At 39.1% G+C, this 18,737-nt stretch overlaps 1 protein-coding gene across 1 annotated transcript; it reads left to right on the forward strand.

The window, feature by feature from the left end:
- The first annotated feature begins 371 nt into the window (after nt 1-371).
- On the forward strand, nt 372-15,611 carry RALBP1 (ralA binding protein 1). The gene is made up of 9 exons (XM_010074329.1): nt 372-676; nt 7,836-8,294; nt 10,203-10,552; nt 11,983-12,144; nt 12,614-12,745; nt 13,259-13,366; nt 14,141-14,262; nt 14,672-14,795; nt 15,054-15,611. The coding sequence occupies exons 1-9, from the start codon at nt 433-435 to the stop codon at nt 15,315-15,317; spliced, it is 1,965 nt and encodes a 654-aa protein (XP_010072631.1). The 5' UTR covers nt 372-432; the 3' UTR covers nt 15,318-15,611.
- The last annotated feature ends 3,126 nt before the right edge of the window (nt 15,612-18,737 follow it).

Genomic DNA, 18,737 nt, shown 5'->3' on the forward strand with positions numbered 1-18,737 from the left:
ACAGACCTATTTTATGTAAAAAAATATAAAGTTAGGTAACTATTTATTAATACGTTACCAATCAGTATGCAAGCTGCCTATGAGTTTGACTTATTTCAAATGTTAAAATATTCCAACACTGTTCTGTATAGGATAAAGTAGAGAAGGCTAAAATAGCAGCTCTCTTATTATGTTAAGATGACTTGGGAGTTAATGGACAGCTTCTGCGCACACTGAGCTTAGGACCTGGTGTTATATTATTGTATCTTGACATAATTTGGAGCATTCATTGTAGAAGGTATTGCTGTCTGTTGTGTTTTCAGGATAGAGCTCTAAACAAGGTGTTCTCAAACCCATTGCTTAAAATGGTGTGGGCTTTCTTTTTGTTTTCCCCTGCTGCAGGTGTGATGGACAGGTAGCAGAAGATTTCACTTTTGATATCAGGGAATCAGAATGACTGAGTGCTTCCTGCCTCCAACTAGCAGCCCCAGTGAACACCGTCGGGTAGAACACAGTGGGGGTCTTGCTCGTACTCCCAGCTCCGAAGAAATCAGTCCCACAAAATTCCCTGGATTGTACCGCACCGGTGAGCCTTCACCACCTCATGACAGCTTGCATGAGCCTCCAGATATAGTATCTGATGATGAAAAGGAGCATGGGAAGAAGAAAGGAAAATTTAAGAAGAAAGAAAAAAGAAGTGAGTAGGCAATTTCTCTAATTTCCTGCTTATAATTTCTCTTTCATTCCTTCTCTCTCAAAATTGCTTAATATTCCCAGTGGGACTTGTTTAGGTGTGAAGGAAGTTAACTTGTGCAAACAGGCTTTGTGCAATACCTGTTTCTCTTCCAAAAAAACCTACACCTTACCCAGAAAATTGATTTGGTTTTTGTTGTGCAGATACAGGTGCCAAGCACATGCCCAGAATGACTAATAAACATGTTTATCCAAAACCTTTAATGATGCATTGGTACTTGCCTGGCATGAGGTTCTTCTAATCTCATTATCTGCTCACATTCTAAGTGGAGTTTTCCAAGTGTATTTCCAAATAGACACTTTTTTTTTTAAATTGTAGCTGAGGTGCTAGCTAGAATAAAACTGTAAGTTTTAATTGAATTTTGTACTTTTAAATTTGGAAGTGTCAGTTTCAACAACTTAGACCCTTTTCTGTTATGTCTCCTCTATTCAGAATTCACTGGTTTGTACCATCTCAAGTTTTCATGTGCACACTGCACCATTATTTGAGGAGTAAGAAAATCTATGTCCTTTTTTCTAGCTTCTCAGTTTAGTCTGATCATGCACTTACCTCCAGCAGTGCCTAAGTATTATTGCAGAGTTCAAAAATATGCAAACCAACATCGGGATCTGAATTTACTAGAACTGACAAAGTAAAGGTTAGAAGAAAGTGAAGCTTTGACTGTAGAATCCATTCTCTGTCAGTGTATCAGTGTCCAGAATGGAAGTTTTAATTTAAAAAGCATACTCCTCCTCCAAAACAGGAGAAGAGAAATCTTACTTCCTGCCTTTAGATTTGTGCAGAAAATGTTGGAAACATGAGTTTTTATTCAATAGAGTTTTTCTACATATTCTGAAAGAATAAAGCAGTTGAAAATACTAACCTGATACTGAGCACTCTCAGTACCAGAAAGATCCTTACTGTCCAAGGCTCTGAAACCTAAATATCACAGCCCAAATGTTAGTACTTTTTAAACTGACATTTTTTTTAGCAAAATTTAAAAATAATGTTCACCTTCTACACTGCCTGTGTCTCTGATGCCTGGAATTCCTGGATGCCAGTGTACCTTGCCACTTATATGTGAAATTTGGAAAATGAAAACCAATGACAGCACACAATATTCTGGCATGTTAGGATGAATACGGTGGCTATTTGTAATATACATGCACATAGTTAAATAATTATTCTTTAAGACTTTGCTGCCACTGCACTGCTTTTAATCAAACCAGTTTCCTGGAATGCAGGATTTATTTCTACCACAGTTTAGAAGGACTATGTGCATAAAGGATACTGTAACTCAAAAATATATTAGTCTCCTTCATGCAGGTTTTAAGAATTCTTTAGGTTTTTTCCTAGTGTAAACAACATTAACCTAGTACAGAATGTATTGGATTGGTGATGAAAATTCAGTATTGATTGGATGGGTCTACATTCAAGCTATTGGTAGCAGTTTTTTTCTTCTTTGCAAATCAACTTTCTGTTGTAACTCTGGGTTAGACACCTCTAAATTTGGAATTGTTAGAGGTCAGCATTATACATAGTGTGGGTTTCTTTGTGGTGTAATTCTGCATGTCTCATGGTGATGGTCTAGCTGAAGGCTGAAGAGGAAAAAGACTTCCTCAGCAGATATGTGCAGGTCTGTGCACATTAGCACTGTAACAGCTTTCTTCCACAAGTGATTACAGCACATTTTATAGCTGATGTAAAGCAATTTTTATTACTTAAAAGAAGCTTTAGAGGTGCAAAAAATCCTCAAAACCACAAAAATGCAAAACATAGCAAGAGTCAAATTCCCTTTTCCAGCTGCAATGTAAAAAGCATTCAGCATTTCTGAGCCCCGATGTTAAGTATGTCATATAATGGCCAGTCAGGTATAAGACTAAGTTACATACAAAGCTTTCAGTATCTCTTGTACTGTCCAAAAATGGTCATTATTGTAAATATACCCTGAACAGACATTTTACTTATGTAAATGACAAGGGTCCTTTATGGTTGCTTAACATGGTTGATTTTAAGAGTTCCCCTTCCAGCTTTGCCTTTTGTTAGTCCTTCCATACTTTTGATTCTTCAGTTTCTTCCACTTTTTAAATTCTACTGCATGTGTTCAGATTGTTTCTTTTCACTTTTCTGGCCAGCTGCTTTGATTTTGGACAATACACAACCTGCTATGGTCATGTAATTTGGGGTTTAAACAAATGTAATTGAACATTTCAGTGAGAAAAAAGACATGTATTGCTATTAAATTATGACAAAGTGAATGTTTTTTGAATTTCCAATATTAGTGAATTAATGACAGGGTCATCCAAACTCCTGAAACTGTTTATAACTTTAATCCTACAATGATTTTGTGGTATTTCAATAATACTCTAAATGTAAACTGCAGAAATACTGGAAGAGCAGGAGGCTGTGTGGAGAGGGAAGGATCAATATCCCAAGGTTATTAATTTTAGTTTTTCAGGTGAATCTTTCTTGCTGGTGTAATATACTCTTAGCTTCAGCATTATTACCTATTTCAAAAAAGCATTTTTGTATGCTAGCAAGGGATCTTTTTTCCTATGTGGATAATATAATAAATAGATATTTTTCATGTTAATTACCTAATAATACACAGCAATTATCCTGGGGGAAAAGTTCTAAAATTATTTTAGAGGTGATAAAAAAATAAATGGAATATTGGTGTTTTTTAAGTGGAACGTCAACTAATGGAAAAGTTTCAGCCACTGATTTCTGTTCTCTACTCCTCTGTCACAGCCTGAGTGTTGGTTAGCTGCAGAGTTAGAGGAGGGGATTTCTTAGGGGTTAAAATTAATTTTCTTTTTACTGGGATAGTTTTAATTCATATGTGCTTCCTGACTCAAACGAACCTTTGTTCATGCAAGAGCTTGTGCTGTGGCTGTGTGCAAGCACAACCAGATTTGTTTTTTGAAGCAGTAATGGTTTATATGAGACAGTGACTGATTTTTTTTTTAAATTAACTTTCTGTCAGTAATCACATGTTGATAAAGTAATAAAATACGAGTTCCTTGCAAAAGTAAAAGGTGATAAGTAATACTTAAGAAAAAACTATTCTACCCATTAGGATTTCTGTAGATAGTCTGTATGTAGTACATCTAACTCTGCTTATTCCTTTTACTTCTGAGATTGATACCATTGGACAGGATGGGTTCAATATGCAACTGGATTTTTTTGTTTAGGATAATTTTCATTTTCTTTATAGAATTCTTGGGAAGATAGAGAATTGGTTGAATTGTAAACTGAACTATCTTGTACAAGGACAGTAGTATCATTGGTATGAACTCTTCTGAAATTTGCAGGAAATATTTTTAAGACCAAATCCCTAATGTGTTGGGCAAGGGGCCCCATATATTCTTTGGGGATGTAGATGAGGACTGAAATACGCTACTGTTAATTTAGGGACCTGCTCTGAACAATCCTTGGTCCCCAGTTGGGTGTTAACCTTTATCTTCTTCCCATGAGTTGCTGAGTTGAGTTTCTAGCGATTTGCCACTCTCTGCTAGGTACCACAAGGTGGAAGATACAAGCCTTTCTCTCTTCTGTCATCTTAAGGGATTTTTCTCCAAAATAATTTCTGCTCAGGAATGTGGACATTCAGCAACCATGCAAAAGCTCTAATAGTGTTCCCAGCGGTTTCAGGTAGAACAATGACATGATAAGTTGTCTCTGTGCTTACAATCCTTCATTTCTGTGCAGAGTGCTAATGGAAATGGATTCTGCAGTAGCAGGGGATACTACATGTCTACAGGGGGAGGTCGGTTAGAAATTGTAATGAGGTTGTTCTCATGCTACAAAATAACCAAGTAGCTGCTACTGCAAGCAAAACATTATTTTTATTGATCCGGTGTATGGAGAAGCTCTGAATACAGTTTCCAGATCTACAGAATAAGAAGTTACTAGAATTTTGTACTCATGGTAAACATCAGAGGCTCTTCATATCAAGGTTTATCTGTCTATGTCGCTACATCCTATTCTACTGACAAATTACTGTGTATATCTCTATACCATCGTGTATTTATTTAGCAAAGTATTATTTGCAAACAGATTAAAAGTCTGCCTTTCAATGCCAGTAGTTATTTTAAATCAAGATCAGGTAAGGCAAATCTCATATTTCAACTTCATTTGCTCTCCTGGCATAGCACTGCACAGTAATCTGAATGCAGAATTTGTTTCGGAGTGCTGTGCTCACATCAGTGGGTTGAATGTATATTAAAAGCAAACGGATCTAATTGAAAGTTGGATAGTAAGTGTTGGTAGTGTCTGTAAGTTTGAAGTTTCTATTAATAACAATACATCTTGTGGGTGAGGAGAGGAATTAGAAGCCATCTACCATTTTATAATTATTTTTAAATGAGATTTTCGCAATTTTCAGTAAGATAAGATAAATACAATACTTGCAGCATCGCATTTAAAATAACTGCAGTGAAGGCATGCTTGTGGAAGGTCTAATGAAGCCTGAGCAAGGAACTGAGAGATAGTCCAGTTGTTATGCTGGTGGAACTGGAATATTTATTAAATTAGTACTGGTCTCACATAGGTGCAAGAATATCTGACATACATTAGAGTGATGGGAAAATGCAGACTTTTACTACTAGAAGTCTTGAGGAAAATATCAGTTTGCTAACAGCAGGTAATACTTCTTTCCACATTTAAAATTACCTGATTTGCCAAGTGGATTGTTTATATTTCAGCATATGGAATCATTGGTGAAAGGGATACAGTAATTTTATTACCAGAAGTAAGGTAAAGAAAATCAAGCTACTCTGAGAGGCCTGTAAACCTCTGTGACAAATTCTCTGTGAATCTGTAACTAGTATGTATTTCTAAACTTTGTTGAGTCATGTTATGGAGACATATTAAAATAGGCTGGTTTTGTATGTAACTTGCTCCTCCATGTCTTCTCATGAAGTCAAGAAATACCAGTTTCAGTTACATGCCTATTGCTGATGTTACATTGCCCCGGATGTAGAAAAGCTCCAGGGTTTGTGTTCAACATGGAGTGTTGAGACATGCATGGCAGGTGCTCTGCTGGGGACACCAACCTCCAAGCTTGGGTCCCCTGTGCTGACCCAGAGGATGTGCTGGTGCTGTTCTAGTGTGTGTGTGGCGGCGAACCCCATGCTCTTCGACTGGGAGCTGTTACAGCTACCTGGCTGGAAGGACTGAGGGCAGATTGTTCTGGGCTCTTGTCTGGTGAAGATCTGGCATTCTGTTTGGAAATTACATCTGTGAACCCCATCTTGAAACTCAGTGCCAGCCCCATCACATTCTCACTAAACTCACTGATGAGGTGTCCCATAGCTGTTGTCCCATAGCTGGTGCATCAGCAGTTCCTTCTGTATCAGAGTGAGATTTGAAGCTGTAGTTTATGCACTACAGGTTTCCTTACTCATTTCTTGGTTTAGTTTACAAAAAGAGTGAATGATGGTATAGCCAGTAAACTGGGAGGATGAGACCTGGTTGTTGGTTGTCCTCCAATGAATATTTGCATTTTTATATTAAAATTCACTTGGACAGGAACAGTGCTATGGTCTTTCTCCATCTTCTATGAAAGTGTATGTTTGGTAGTCCTAGGGAAGAGTTCAGGATGGGAAGGGTGAGCTGGTCAAACAATTGTAATTATTTTATGGCAGTTCCATGCTTTAATACGTTTCTTATATTTGACTATTAAAAGCTACCTTTTACAGCAGCCAAGGAAGCTTCAAAGTACAGACAGCTCCTTGGATGTGCTGAAATAATGCTGAGAAACTCTGCAGCTTAGTATAGTTTAGAGTTGGAAGATTAAAAGACTGAATGTCCCATGGTTCTTCTGCACAAGATCTTTCACCTGTAAAAATCACAGCCTATAAACTCATCTGTGATGCTCTCTCTTGTAATCTGAGGTGACTTTCCACCACCCAGAACTATTCACGTAGGAAGAGCACTTGGCTGTCCATGTGCTTCCTCACTCTGGCAGAGGCATTGCCTGGAGGGAGTGGAACACCCTCAAAGGATCTGTGGAATGGGGGATTCACGTTGAAGGAAGAGCTTGGTGCCCACTGCCTTGGGGGACCTGCCGGTTTCAGGCTTGCTTTTCTTATATGGGGTGCTGCATATTTAAAATGACAATTAATTGACATGGAAGTTGTGTCCGTATGTATGTTGTTGGGTTTGGTTGTGGGTTGGTTTTTTGGTGGTTTTTTTTTTTGTAATCCAGCTTTAAAGGTTTCCTTGTTCTTGCCTGAAGGATAGGCAGGGCTGGCTGCAGAGGCGTAGTTAGTAAAAGCACTGGTGCACGTTTTAGTCAGCACTTGGAGCTTTGCTGCTGGAACAGTGCACTCCACCCATGGACTTGTTTGAAGCTCTCGCGTATGCTTTTTAACGCAAATACGCACCTTCACTAACAGATATTAAGCTCTCGCGTATGCTTTTTAAGGCAAATACGCACCTTCACTAACAGATATTGTGCTAGTGTTACCAACATTGTTTTATTCATCTAGTGGAAAAGTAAGTGTGCTTGAGCTTTTTTTTTTTTTTTTTTTTTTTTTTTCTTTTTTTTTGGTTTTTTTTTTTTTTTACTTTTTTGTTGGTATTTTATTTGAGGATGAAACTGTATTAATTTCATACTTGTCTTAAAATTCATAATATTCTGGAAAGGGATTGGGAAGTTAAGTGGCTGAAGTTCAGTTCGTAATAGAAGTTTGTTAGACTTACATGTGTGTAGTAGATGATCCTTAACAGCAACTCTTATACTGTTGATTACAGGAACATAGAGAAGTTGCCAGACAGTTGTTTTTATTTTGCATTTCCTTGACTATTAGATGGGAAACTAACCCATAAGATGGACATTGCCATCATGAGTAAGTATATAAAGTATTAATTGTTCAGATCATTCAGGAGCTGTGTGGCTTATCTTTGATGTGATTATGCAGCTTTGATTTAATCCTTGTCCATTTAATTGTGTAACAACTAAAGAAAACCTTCTGAAGAGTCAGGCAGGTGCTATTTTTTAAGTCATGTTGCTTCCTCTCTCTTCCTTACATCTTGTTCCCTCCCTGTTACAATATGCTGTCTAGAAACTAAATGGGTTTACAGCTGTCCTCTTCCCTTCTCGTCCTTTGCCTAATAGCGGAAGGTTATGCTGCATTTCAAGAGGACAGTTCCGGTGATGAAGCTGAAAGTCCATCAAAGTTGAAGCGGTCCAAGGGAATACATGTCTTCAAGAAACCCAGCTTTTCAAAAAAAAAGGAAAAGGATTTTAAAATAAAAGAGAAACCCAAAGATGAAAAACATAAGGAAGACAAACATAAGGAAGATAAACATAAGGAGAAGAAGTCAAAAGACTTAACTGCAGCAGATGTTGTAAAACAGTGGAAAGAGAAGAAGAAAAAGAAAAAGCCAATTCAGGAGACAGAGATACCTCAAGTGGATGTTCCAAGTCATAGACCCGTGTTTGGCATTCCTTTGTCTGATGCGGTAGACAGGACCATGATGTATGATGGCATCCGCCTGCCAGCAGTTTTCCGTGAATGTATAGATTATGTAGAGAAGTACGGCATGAAATGTGAAGGCATCTACAGAGTTTCAGGTACTCTGGGCACACTGACATGCAGGTTCCTAAGGTCTTCACTTGCAATTTTCTTATTATTTTTTGATTTTCAACACCTAGAGGCTCTGTTTATAGCTGCATTAATTTTAATTATCCAAAAGATAATCAGGTAGCTAAAGTTCAGCAAACCCATAAGTCTGAAGTACCAGAACAGTTGCTAATATGGTGGTACTGCTTAATGGTAGTAAAAATACACTTGTTCTGGCCTTTGTGATAGGATGGTAGCATTGAATAAAATGTGTGAGTGTGGCCAGCTTGTATTTTGTTACTGCTGCATTAGAAATACAATGCTAGTTGCAAAAGCGAAGACGAGATATAACCATTTTATTATTTAAGCTTCCCACTAAGTTATTTTTTCCAGTTACTTGCATTGTATGACTTTTTTTTTCTTAAAAACTTACTTTCTTTGAGCATATACACAAATAAGCAGAAAATAAAAGTTTAACTATTTAAGCTTAGCAGCAGCAGGCTAATTAACCATGGTAGTTGTGTAACACTAGCTTACATAAATGAAACATCAGTTTTAAGCCATGTTAACCAAAACAGTCCCTTCACTGGTGAACTGCGTCTGTAATATAACTGCTGTGGGTATGTTTAAGGGAGCAAGAACACGTGAGAAAAGGAATTTGACAAAAAGCATTTGAAACAAGTGCCTAGCACTGGAAAATATAAACCAAACAATTTTAAAGGCTTCATTCAAGGCCAGGCTGGATGGGGCCCTGGGCAGTCTGCTCTAGTGGTTGGCAACCCTGCCCACAGCAGGGGGGTTGAAACCAGATGATCTTTAAGGGCCTTTTCAACCCAGGCCATTCTGTGATTAAGCTGCCTTCATGCTGTTGCTCTGCATGGTATTTGGTAGGCATGCGTAACTACTGCAGCAGCTTAAGCAGTGTCTTCGTCTTGCCTATTGGCACTTTCTGGTTGCGTGTTTTTTCAAGACACCAGGTGTTGGCAATTTTCACAGGAGGGGGTATGTAATAATTGATAATTTTGATGTTTGTACTTCCTAGGTGTTCTCCAGTGCAATAACACCTTCTTGCGTGTGTAAGATTGTTTAAATTGAGAGCTCAGAGAGATAATTGCAGTAGCTTAACAACCTACCAGCAGTTGTGATGACTAACACATCATATTTTACCTGGCATTTCCCACAGGCTGAGTGCACCCAGTTTTGCTTATTGTGTATGAGACAAGCCGTGGCAGTGCATTAAGCTGGTGTAACTCAAGTGGGTGTTCAAGCTTTAAGAATGAAATTTCCCAGAGTTTGGGAAGATTGGAATGTCACGGAATTACAAAACATCTTACAGAAAATCTTGGCTGGGTTGAATGATTATGTGAGCACGCTTTTATTCATGCAGTGCCTCAAATCAAGAATTCCTGTGTGAGATTCCTCCACTGAGGAGGCCAGCTGGAAATCTGGAAACTAAGAAGTGTGGGGTTTGTTTTGACAGAGGAAAGCTGTTGTAGGTAGAACTCGCTGCACAATATTCGAGTTGATAACATATTTGCTGCTTGGCTTAGAGCTGTATAATTGAATAGCCTGAAAGATGCTGAATGCAAATACACAATTGATCTTCTGTTCCCGTACTCTTCCTCACCCTGTTTTATGCTCCGTGATGGGAGGGAATGCTGGCACCAGTTCTGATTCAGAGCTTCAGCAGGGCTGTGTTTTTGCTTCATAGTAGTGGTCAGTGCTTTTAGAAGCAGTCATCAGTGATCATAGAATTCTGAGTCATGCTTTTAACTTTGTTACATGTGGATAAATTTTTAAAGGTATCCCTCAATTAGCTTAAATTGTAAGGAGAGGTGAAATAAACGCATCTCAAAAAAATGAGTATTATGCATTTACAATTGAAGATTTCTCTTAATTCTTGATCTAAATATTTTAAGGAATAAAATCAAAAGTTGATGAGCTAAAAGCAGCCTATGATCGGGAAGAATCTCCCAACCTGGAAGAATACGAGCCCAATACAGTAGCCAGCTTGCTGAAACAGTACCTACGAGAACTGCCTGAAAATTTGCTTACCAAAGAGCTAATGCCCCGCTTTGAAGATGCTTGTGGAAAGAGCACAGAAGCTGAGAAAGTTCAGGAGTGCCAGAGGTTGCTGAAAGAGCTGCCAGAGTGTAACCATCTCCTAATTTCTTGGCTAATTGTGCATATGGACCATGTTATTGCAAAGGAACTGGAAACAAAAATGAACATCCAGAATATTTCTATAGTGCTCAGCCCTACTGTCCAGGTATGTGCACCACACAGCAAGTGTTTGTTAGAGCAGAACTTGAGCTCAAGAGAGACTTTGTAGGAATTCTCTTGCAGGTGGAAATTGGGTATTGTTAAGCTAAATTACAGCTTCTCTTTATACCTCGGGAACCTAAAGTGCTGGGAAAGGGGGAGCAAAAGATTCTCCGAATGTGAGCTTGCATACTGTGGGTCTGGTATTTGGGTTATGAGAGCATTACAAAGACTGCTGTCAGGGTTTTAATTCTGCTGTGAACAGAAGCAATTTAATGTTGAAATCGTCCAGTAATTCATGCAGATACACAGTTTCTGTGGGCTTGTGATTCAGTGGTATTTCAGTGAGGAATATAGTGTTGTTTAATTTTAATGTCAAGCCAATGAACCCTGTCCTGCAAATAGATCTTGGTGCAGCAATGACTTGGGTGTAATGGCTTTGGTGTCTGCAGTCACACTGCTGAGGAAAACAACTGACTTGAGTTTCCAACTAAGACTTTGTGGTTTCTGGATTAATTCCTTAATAAACATCTTGGAAATATTTAATTTAAATACAGCTCTGAAGGAGTCCTGTGCATACTGGAAACACTGCATTTTGGGTGTGGGTCTTCTCAAAGAAAACCCACACTATGGAAAAGCTTGGCTTTATAATTAAGAGGGTAGAGGCCCAGTAGCAAAAGGGCCGGGTATTATTCTTGGCTATTTTGCTGTGACAGATACTTCCTAGCTAACAAAAGAAGTAACAATTACTGTAGAACAAAACAGGCCCAATCAGGTTTTGTTGTTAAGTAGATTTTAGCAATTAAAATGTAGGTACTCACAGAACTCTAATCTTTCAGAATAAATTTTTGAATTTTAATGGAGGATATAGTATCAAAATAAATATTTGCTTCTGTCTCATGTTGAAACAAGGAATAATACAGTAGCAGCTCCTTTCAGTAGCAGCTGCTTTTTCTACTATATTAAATCATCAGTGAGAGAAATTCTAGAAAATATGTACAGTTTGAGGGAGGAGAGAGAAGGTAGCCAGCAACCAGCCATAGCACAGTATGGTTGGTGTTCCCTCCTACCTATTTCTATCACTATGTACCTTCACATGAGTAAAAGAAAGATTTAATACATTTCTGTATCCACCAGTGATAAAAATAATTGTGGTGGGTTAAGGTGTGTGAAAATTCGGAGTTTAGCATGAACATGCCTCAGATGTATACATGGGAAGAGAGATAGTGAAGTGGTTCCTTGAGGCCAGCATTGTGTTGTTTAAAGTATCATTTTTAATCCAGATTTTAATCTCTTTGGACAAACTACCATGACTATGACTCTCAGAAAGGCATACTAAAGGCTGTTCTGTATCTGGAGAAGGATTCTATGCTTCACAGATAAAGATGATGTGAACAAATCAGCTTAACCAATATTTCGTCTGTCCTTTCTTTGCAGATCAGCAACCGTGTCCTGTATGTATTTTTTACTCATGTTCAAGAGTTCTTTGGGAATGTGACCTTAAAACAAGTGACAAAACCTCTTCGCTGGTCAAATATGGCAACAATGCCAGCACTTCCAGAAACACAAGAAAGCATCAAAGAAGAAATCAGGCGACAGGTTGGCATATACTTCAGTGTTTTCCTGTTTCTTTGCCCTGGCTTTTATAGATTCAGTAGCAAATTCTCATAAGCTTGTGACATACTCTGCAGTTGTATCCCAATTGCTCTGTCACTTGAGACCACTGGAAAGATGGGTGATATTCTTGCCCATTTCATGTGCAGAAAGTTGTTATGGTCTTGTGGTGATTATAGCCCTGTATTTTGTGGATTGCTTTGCTATGTAGCTCAATACTTTTATTGTGGGAGGAAGGTTAGGAGAACATGTTAAAGAGTGTGTTTTCTTTAATCTTGCTCTTCAGCTAGTTGCAAATCACATGCTGAGTGTGTGTTAACACTTGTTGGTCAATATGTCAAGCATTGAAAAACAGAACTCCAAGCCTGTTGCCACAAAGCCAAAAGGATTTTTCTTTTCAGTCTGCCCTGCTATGATATATTAAAGACACTCATTTCTTTGGCTATATTTCTAGGAGTTTCTACTGAACTGTTTACACAGAGACTTGCAGGCAGGGATAAAAGACTTATCCAAAGAAGAAAGACTCTGGGAGGTACAAAGAATTTTAACAGCTCTTAAGAGGAAACTAAGAGAAGCTAAGAGACAGGTGGGTAACTTTTCTATTTATTAGCCAAACATCTAAATCATGGATCTCATTTGTGGCAGTGCAGGGGCACTCAGATCAAACCATGTTTCAATCTTACTGCAGATTTTTTCATCTTAATTTTACATTGTTGAGGAGCAGTTGCAGTTGCTGGTTAGCTAGCTCTCCCTAGGGACAGCAAGATCTTACCACTCCTTAACAGCTGTTTACAAAAAGAAAATGTATGATTAAAAACTTAAGTGTTTGACAGAGCACGTGCTCATTATATGCTTAAAGCAGTGTGTCCTGGAGTACCAAGAGGAATTACTGGAAGACTCAAGGTTAATAAACTTCAGAAGCTTTTTTTTAAACTGTCATATGTCCCAGAGAAGGGACAGACCTTGCTGAAAACTTTCAGGACAACTGAGATGGTGATTCTAAATTTGGAAAACAATATGTTCAAAAAAATCTTTTTTACAGTAAATAAGAGTGACTTAGGGAGCAGTCCTTTTAAAAGTTGTACTCTTTCTTTGGCAGGAGTGTGAAACAAAGATTGCACAAGAAATTGCTAGCCTTTCAAAGGAGGATGTCTCCAAAGAAGAAATGAATGAGAATGAAGAAGTTATAAATATTCTGCTTGCACAGGTAGATATCCAGCAGGCAGTACCTGTTTGCTGTTTTTTTTCCTTTTCCATATCTTTCAGAAATATTAAACACTCTTTTGTTCCTTCTAATGCAATGGGAAACTGAAGGCTTAAAGGGATCTCTCTGTCCATTAAAACACAAGGCTTTGTTTTAATGGTAAATAAAGTAGGGAAGGAGTGCTGACTGCAGGAGTGAACCCAAAGCTGCGCAGACTCTTGTTAACAACAGAATGGAGATACCATGCAACAACAGGAAAAAAAAAAAGTAGCCTTTGTTGTTAATGTACTTAGAAAGCACTTCCAAATCTAAGCAGTTTTAATACCGTTAACTACTTCCCTGCTGCTCAAAGGAAGTAGTGCAACTATTTTGGCTTCTTTGCCTTCCTTTGCTTCCCTCAGTAGCTTTGATCTCTCCACTGTACTTTCCTCCTTATACTCAGCTTCAAAGATGCATTTTATAATTCCATTTTTCTAGTTATCTTACTGGTTAGCCAGAGGTTGCCCCTGTGATTTAAGGAAAAAGGGAGCCAAACATGCCAGAATTTGGTGTGTCATCTCTACAACTATTCAGTACAGCGATTGTCTTGAGGATTCAGAACAGACAGCATTAGTTTTGAACTTGCATTTGCTTTGAGGTCTTGATGAATCAGAGTTCAAAGCAGGCATGCTAACCACTTCTGCTGAAAGGTATTTCAGAGAACAGTATCACCTCATACTTATATGTTCCTGTAGAAGATAAAGCCTTGACTTTAAGTGAACTTACTGGTCATTGCAGGAAAACGAGATTTTAACAGAACAAGAAGAACTGCTGGCCATGGAGCAGTTTCTGCGGAGACAGATTGCCTCGGAGAAGGAAGAAATAGATCGCCTTCGAGCAGAAATAGCTGAAATACAAAGGTAAAAGGGAGACTGCTTACATCAGAGCCCCTGCCAGGCGAGCACTCTTTGATTAAAAGTACAAACATGCTCTTCTAAAAAAATACTCTAAACTACACTTAAAAGCTCACCCTGTGAACATCACATTTGAAAGCCATCTTTTTTTCCTGAAATCTCAGCACCTTTGGACTTCTCAGGATATTTTCTGTTAGTATAACAATGGACTTATGATCAAAAGGAAACTAGACCCTGTGCACGAAAAAAATCCCCTTAGGAAATCAATGGTTTATTAAATTAAGCTTTGAAAGGAAATTCTTATTTGTTTTTAAAACCATTACAGATTATTCAGTGGACATAAGTCTTTTATGCTGCTACAGTTCTGGCAGACTTGAGGAAGTGTTTAAATCAGAGTTTGTCATTGGTCTTTCAGTCGCCAGCAGCATGGCCGAAGTGAAACTGAGGAATATTCTTCTGAGAGTGAAAGTGAGAGTGAAGATGAGGAGGAACTGCAGGTCATCCTGGAAGATTTGCAGAGACAGAACGAGGAACTGGAGGTAAGATTTGAGTCTTAGTATTAATTGGTACTTTTCTTAGTGGTTACTTGATTCAGTCTGTGCAGAGATGTTTGCACATGTGCAGTGGTAGTTCTGCATCAATTGTGCCCAAGCATGTAACCCAGTCACCATTGTGTGCAAGTCTGCGTTGCTGTCTGGGTTAATAGCAAAGCTTCCCTGAGCACTGCTAAATGTCCCTCCTAGCTACAGCACTTCTTTGCAGAAGGAGCCCTGACATTTGTTTTCCTTATTTAAAAGATAAAGAACAATCACCTGAACCAAGCGATTCATGAGGAGCGAGAGGCCATCATAGAGCTGCGAGTACAGCTTCGACTACTGCAGCGAGCTAAATCGGAGCAGCAGGTGCAGGAAGAAGAGGAGCCAGAAAAACGCACGGGTGTTTCTCAGCAGCAAAGAGACACTGTCCTGGAGACAAAAGCAGCCAAAGAGCAGCCAAAAGCAAGCAAGGAGCAGCAAGTCAAGCCATCGCCAAGTAAAGACAGGAAAGAAACTCCAATTTGATCCAGCTCCTTGGATATGCATAAAATCAACTGAACTGTGCAAATTACTGTAATTTGAGTAAAACTGCACAAGTTATTGCTGGCTGTGTACATTCTGTAAAGAAACTTTTCTTTTAAGCCCTGGAGACTTTTGTCTCTAATACTTGTGGCTTCTACTCATCAGATTCAGGTGAGTTTGGAGAAGCCAGAAGAGTTTTCCAGTTAGTATCAGATTATTTCAATACTGGTTTTCTTCAGGTGATTTAAAATAATTCAGCAAGTTTTATGTTAAACCAAAATCATTATTTACATTCATTGGAGCAGAATTGGAAGATCTCATTTTCAGTAAATAAACAATACCCCACCCACACTTACTAATTATTTGCCTTGTGAATCTGTTCATCCTCATTCACTATTATTTCTGCTTATTAACCTAGTCACTTCTTGCTTGTGCCTTTGATACCTTTCTGATGCAGATTATATATTGAGGGAGCTTTAAATTTATTCTGGGTTGGCTGAAAAGTTGGGAGACTGTGGGGTATCGTGTTTACCTAACATGCCCTTAAGCTTCATTTTTGTTCCGAGATGTACTGAATAAATGTAAAAATGTGAGAGATGTTATTTATGTCCCTGTATGATGGAAATGTTCATCAAGAGCTCTTCATGTCTTTTAGCAATGTAGGTAACCCATTTATAAACCACTGTCATCATACCTGTTTAAGGCGGGCTGTGTTTCACTGCTGACGTAGCCAAGAGCTTTTCTTTGTCCATTTTAAATGTTTCAGTCCCGCAGAGAAAGCCACTGACAAATGCTTTAGGCAGTGATGGGGATGGGTTATGTCACTTAAGGCAGATCTGCCTGACCAAGCAATATCGCATTTCCTCCGGCAGAAATTCAAGTCAGTCACTTGTGCTTTCCACATAAGCCTGAAGAGTGATGCCAATGGGAGGCACTGGGGGTTTAGCAATAGCCTTGGTTTTTGTTGTTGTTTTAAAAAAACCCAACCACCACCCCCTGGGACTTGCTTTTGGTTTGGCTGCTTCTACCTGTCAAAAGCCTCCAGCCACGCTGGCATTTAAAGGCCATTTAATGTTTCAGATACACTCGCAAAACTCATCCATCAACTCGCACATAGACAGCACACTCCACAGAGTGCGTATAGGCTATCTTATTTTTTAATCTGGATATTTATTTTCAGCACCTGTTGGATGTGGTTGTATTCTTTATCTATTGCACTGTTGTGAATCATTGGCCATGATTTGATTTTGTACAAATAATGCTTTGATATGTTATAGAAAACAGCATAGTATTTTTTTAAAATTTGGAGAAAAGTTTATAAAAACAGAAAATGTGGTCAGATGACAAATGTAAACTAACGCATTCTCCCTTGCTTCATTACATACATTTTATATTTGCTGGCAATATTTAAACTTTTGTTTGGTTGTTTGCTTAATTCACACTAATTTCTATTGAATGTTCATGGATTTTTTTCTAATGATCTTCAGACAAATCTCTTAATATTGTTTAACTTTTATTTTGTTAGGATTGTATTTATCAAGCAAATAAATTCAACAGCCATTTGAAAGTTGTTTCTAATTTATCTACTTTATAATGCAAGTGATAGTTATTCTTCTTGGGTAGCTACCTGTAGTTGGGAACATTAAATGAAAAAATGAATTCAGGCTTTCTTAACAGCTCTCCTCTGAAAGACCACTGTCTGCAATCAAATGTCATAGAAAGCTTCCATAACTCATCTGAAGATCAAGTTTAATTTGATCAAATTAAAGACTTTGCTTCTCTGTTACTACTAGAGATGGCAGTTGTGAAGGTAAAAACCATGCTATGTCTTCAGATCGCTACTGCCAACACACAAACAGTGTTTTCACTCTGCAGGGACCTCAGCTGGACTGAGGCCCTTGAACTGAGCAATTTTGACCTTGAAAAGATTCACTGTATCCTTGAGAGAACAAACAGGCACACGAAGAATTGCAAGATAAGCAAGAACAAGGAAGTGTCGACTGCAAGACGAGGCATACGTGTCTTTCGTACAGAGGAACGGAGTTGTGATGAACTGTGCAACTATTATCCAATGACAGATAAGCACAGTAACTTTGGACCATTGCGAAGAAGACACATCGGGGGAAACCAAAAAAAAAAGAGAGTATAAATAGAGAAGAAAGAGAATACAGGCTTCTGTACTAACTTGCTTTTACCAAGATTTGTTGTCTTGTCATTTTTGTCTGTCTCGACCATGACAAGTGGTGACCCTGACGTGATATCAACTAACAGAATTGTGAGAGGATGGGACTGCTGGATAGGCCAGTGAAGCTGAGAGTGGCGGTGGAGCTGCTAAGGCTGTGCACCAATAACTGACACCAAATGTACCAGGTGAGCCACTGGGAACATGGGCGCAACACTCACAGAAGAGGAGGCTTTGGGACTTTTAACTACATGGTGATTATTATTAGAGATTCTAAAAGCTCTTAAGCAACACCAGGATGAGACTGAAAAGGTTAGTGACAGCAATAGTGAAATGAAGGGCGGCCTGGGGAAAACAACTGCTGCAGGGTCGACAAACCCTTTTCTTAATGATTTACCTGGGAAAGACACCTCCCCAAAATTGACTGGTGCTATGGAACCGCAAAAAATATATGCAGCCCCATGAGACTGTGAAGCTTCGTCAATATTTATGTCCTCGGGATACTGGCAATGGATTATATCCTCCTCTAGCTAAAGAGGCTCGTGCAGAATCTTCAGCACCTCCATCATCAGAGAAGTTGGAAGGGACAGTGGGGGGGAATGATTACAAGCTCGGAGGCTCTCGAGTTGTACCCCCCCACCACCACCTGAAGGACCAGGGGATGACTGGAGGGATGAGGAGGAACCGCAACCAACTGAAGGAGTGGGGTGCCGTGGGCCTCCTTGACCCTGGACATTACCTCCCTTCGAGATAATGGTCCTCCCCAGAGACCCTGCTGATTTTTGGAAAGAGGTGAAAAAGCGAGCCATGGAGGAGGGGAATGGGGACTTGTCTGAGGCTATTCAGACACCTGGATTGAGAGATAGTCGCCTTGAGGTTCAAAAAGAGCCTGTTGGGCCCTTGGCATTTCCAGTAGTCTGAGCCACTCAGCAGGGCCAGGGTGATGAGCATGTTGTGTTTGCCTGGAAAGCAACACAAGATCTACAGAAGGCTGCTACTCAGCATGGCCCAAACTCTCCTGCAGTCATGCAGTTACTACGCTTGGTAGCAAATGAGGAGCTGGCTCCTTTGGATATAAGCCAACTTGCGCAGATTATATTTCAGTATTTCACAACATCTGGAGGCAGTGCGCTGATTTACAGACAGCAAAAAACTTGGAAGTTAGATTAGCAAGACCCTAGATAAGGGGTGGGGATGGAACCACTTGCGGGATTAGGGCAATATAGTAATGCTCAGGTGCA

This window comes from Pterocles gutturalis, unplaced genomic scaffold, assembly GCF_000699245.1.
Source record: "Pterocles gutturalis isolate BGI_N339 unplaced genomic scaffold, ASM69924v1 scaffold15827, whole genome shotgun sequence".
In the NCBI taxonomy this organism is placed as follows: Eukaryota; Metazoa; Chordata; class Aves; order Pterocliformes; family Pteroclidae; genus Pterocles; species Pterocles gutturalis.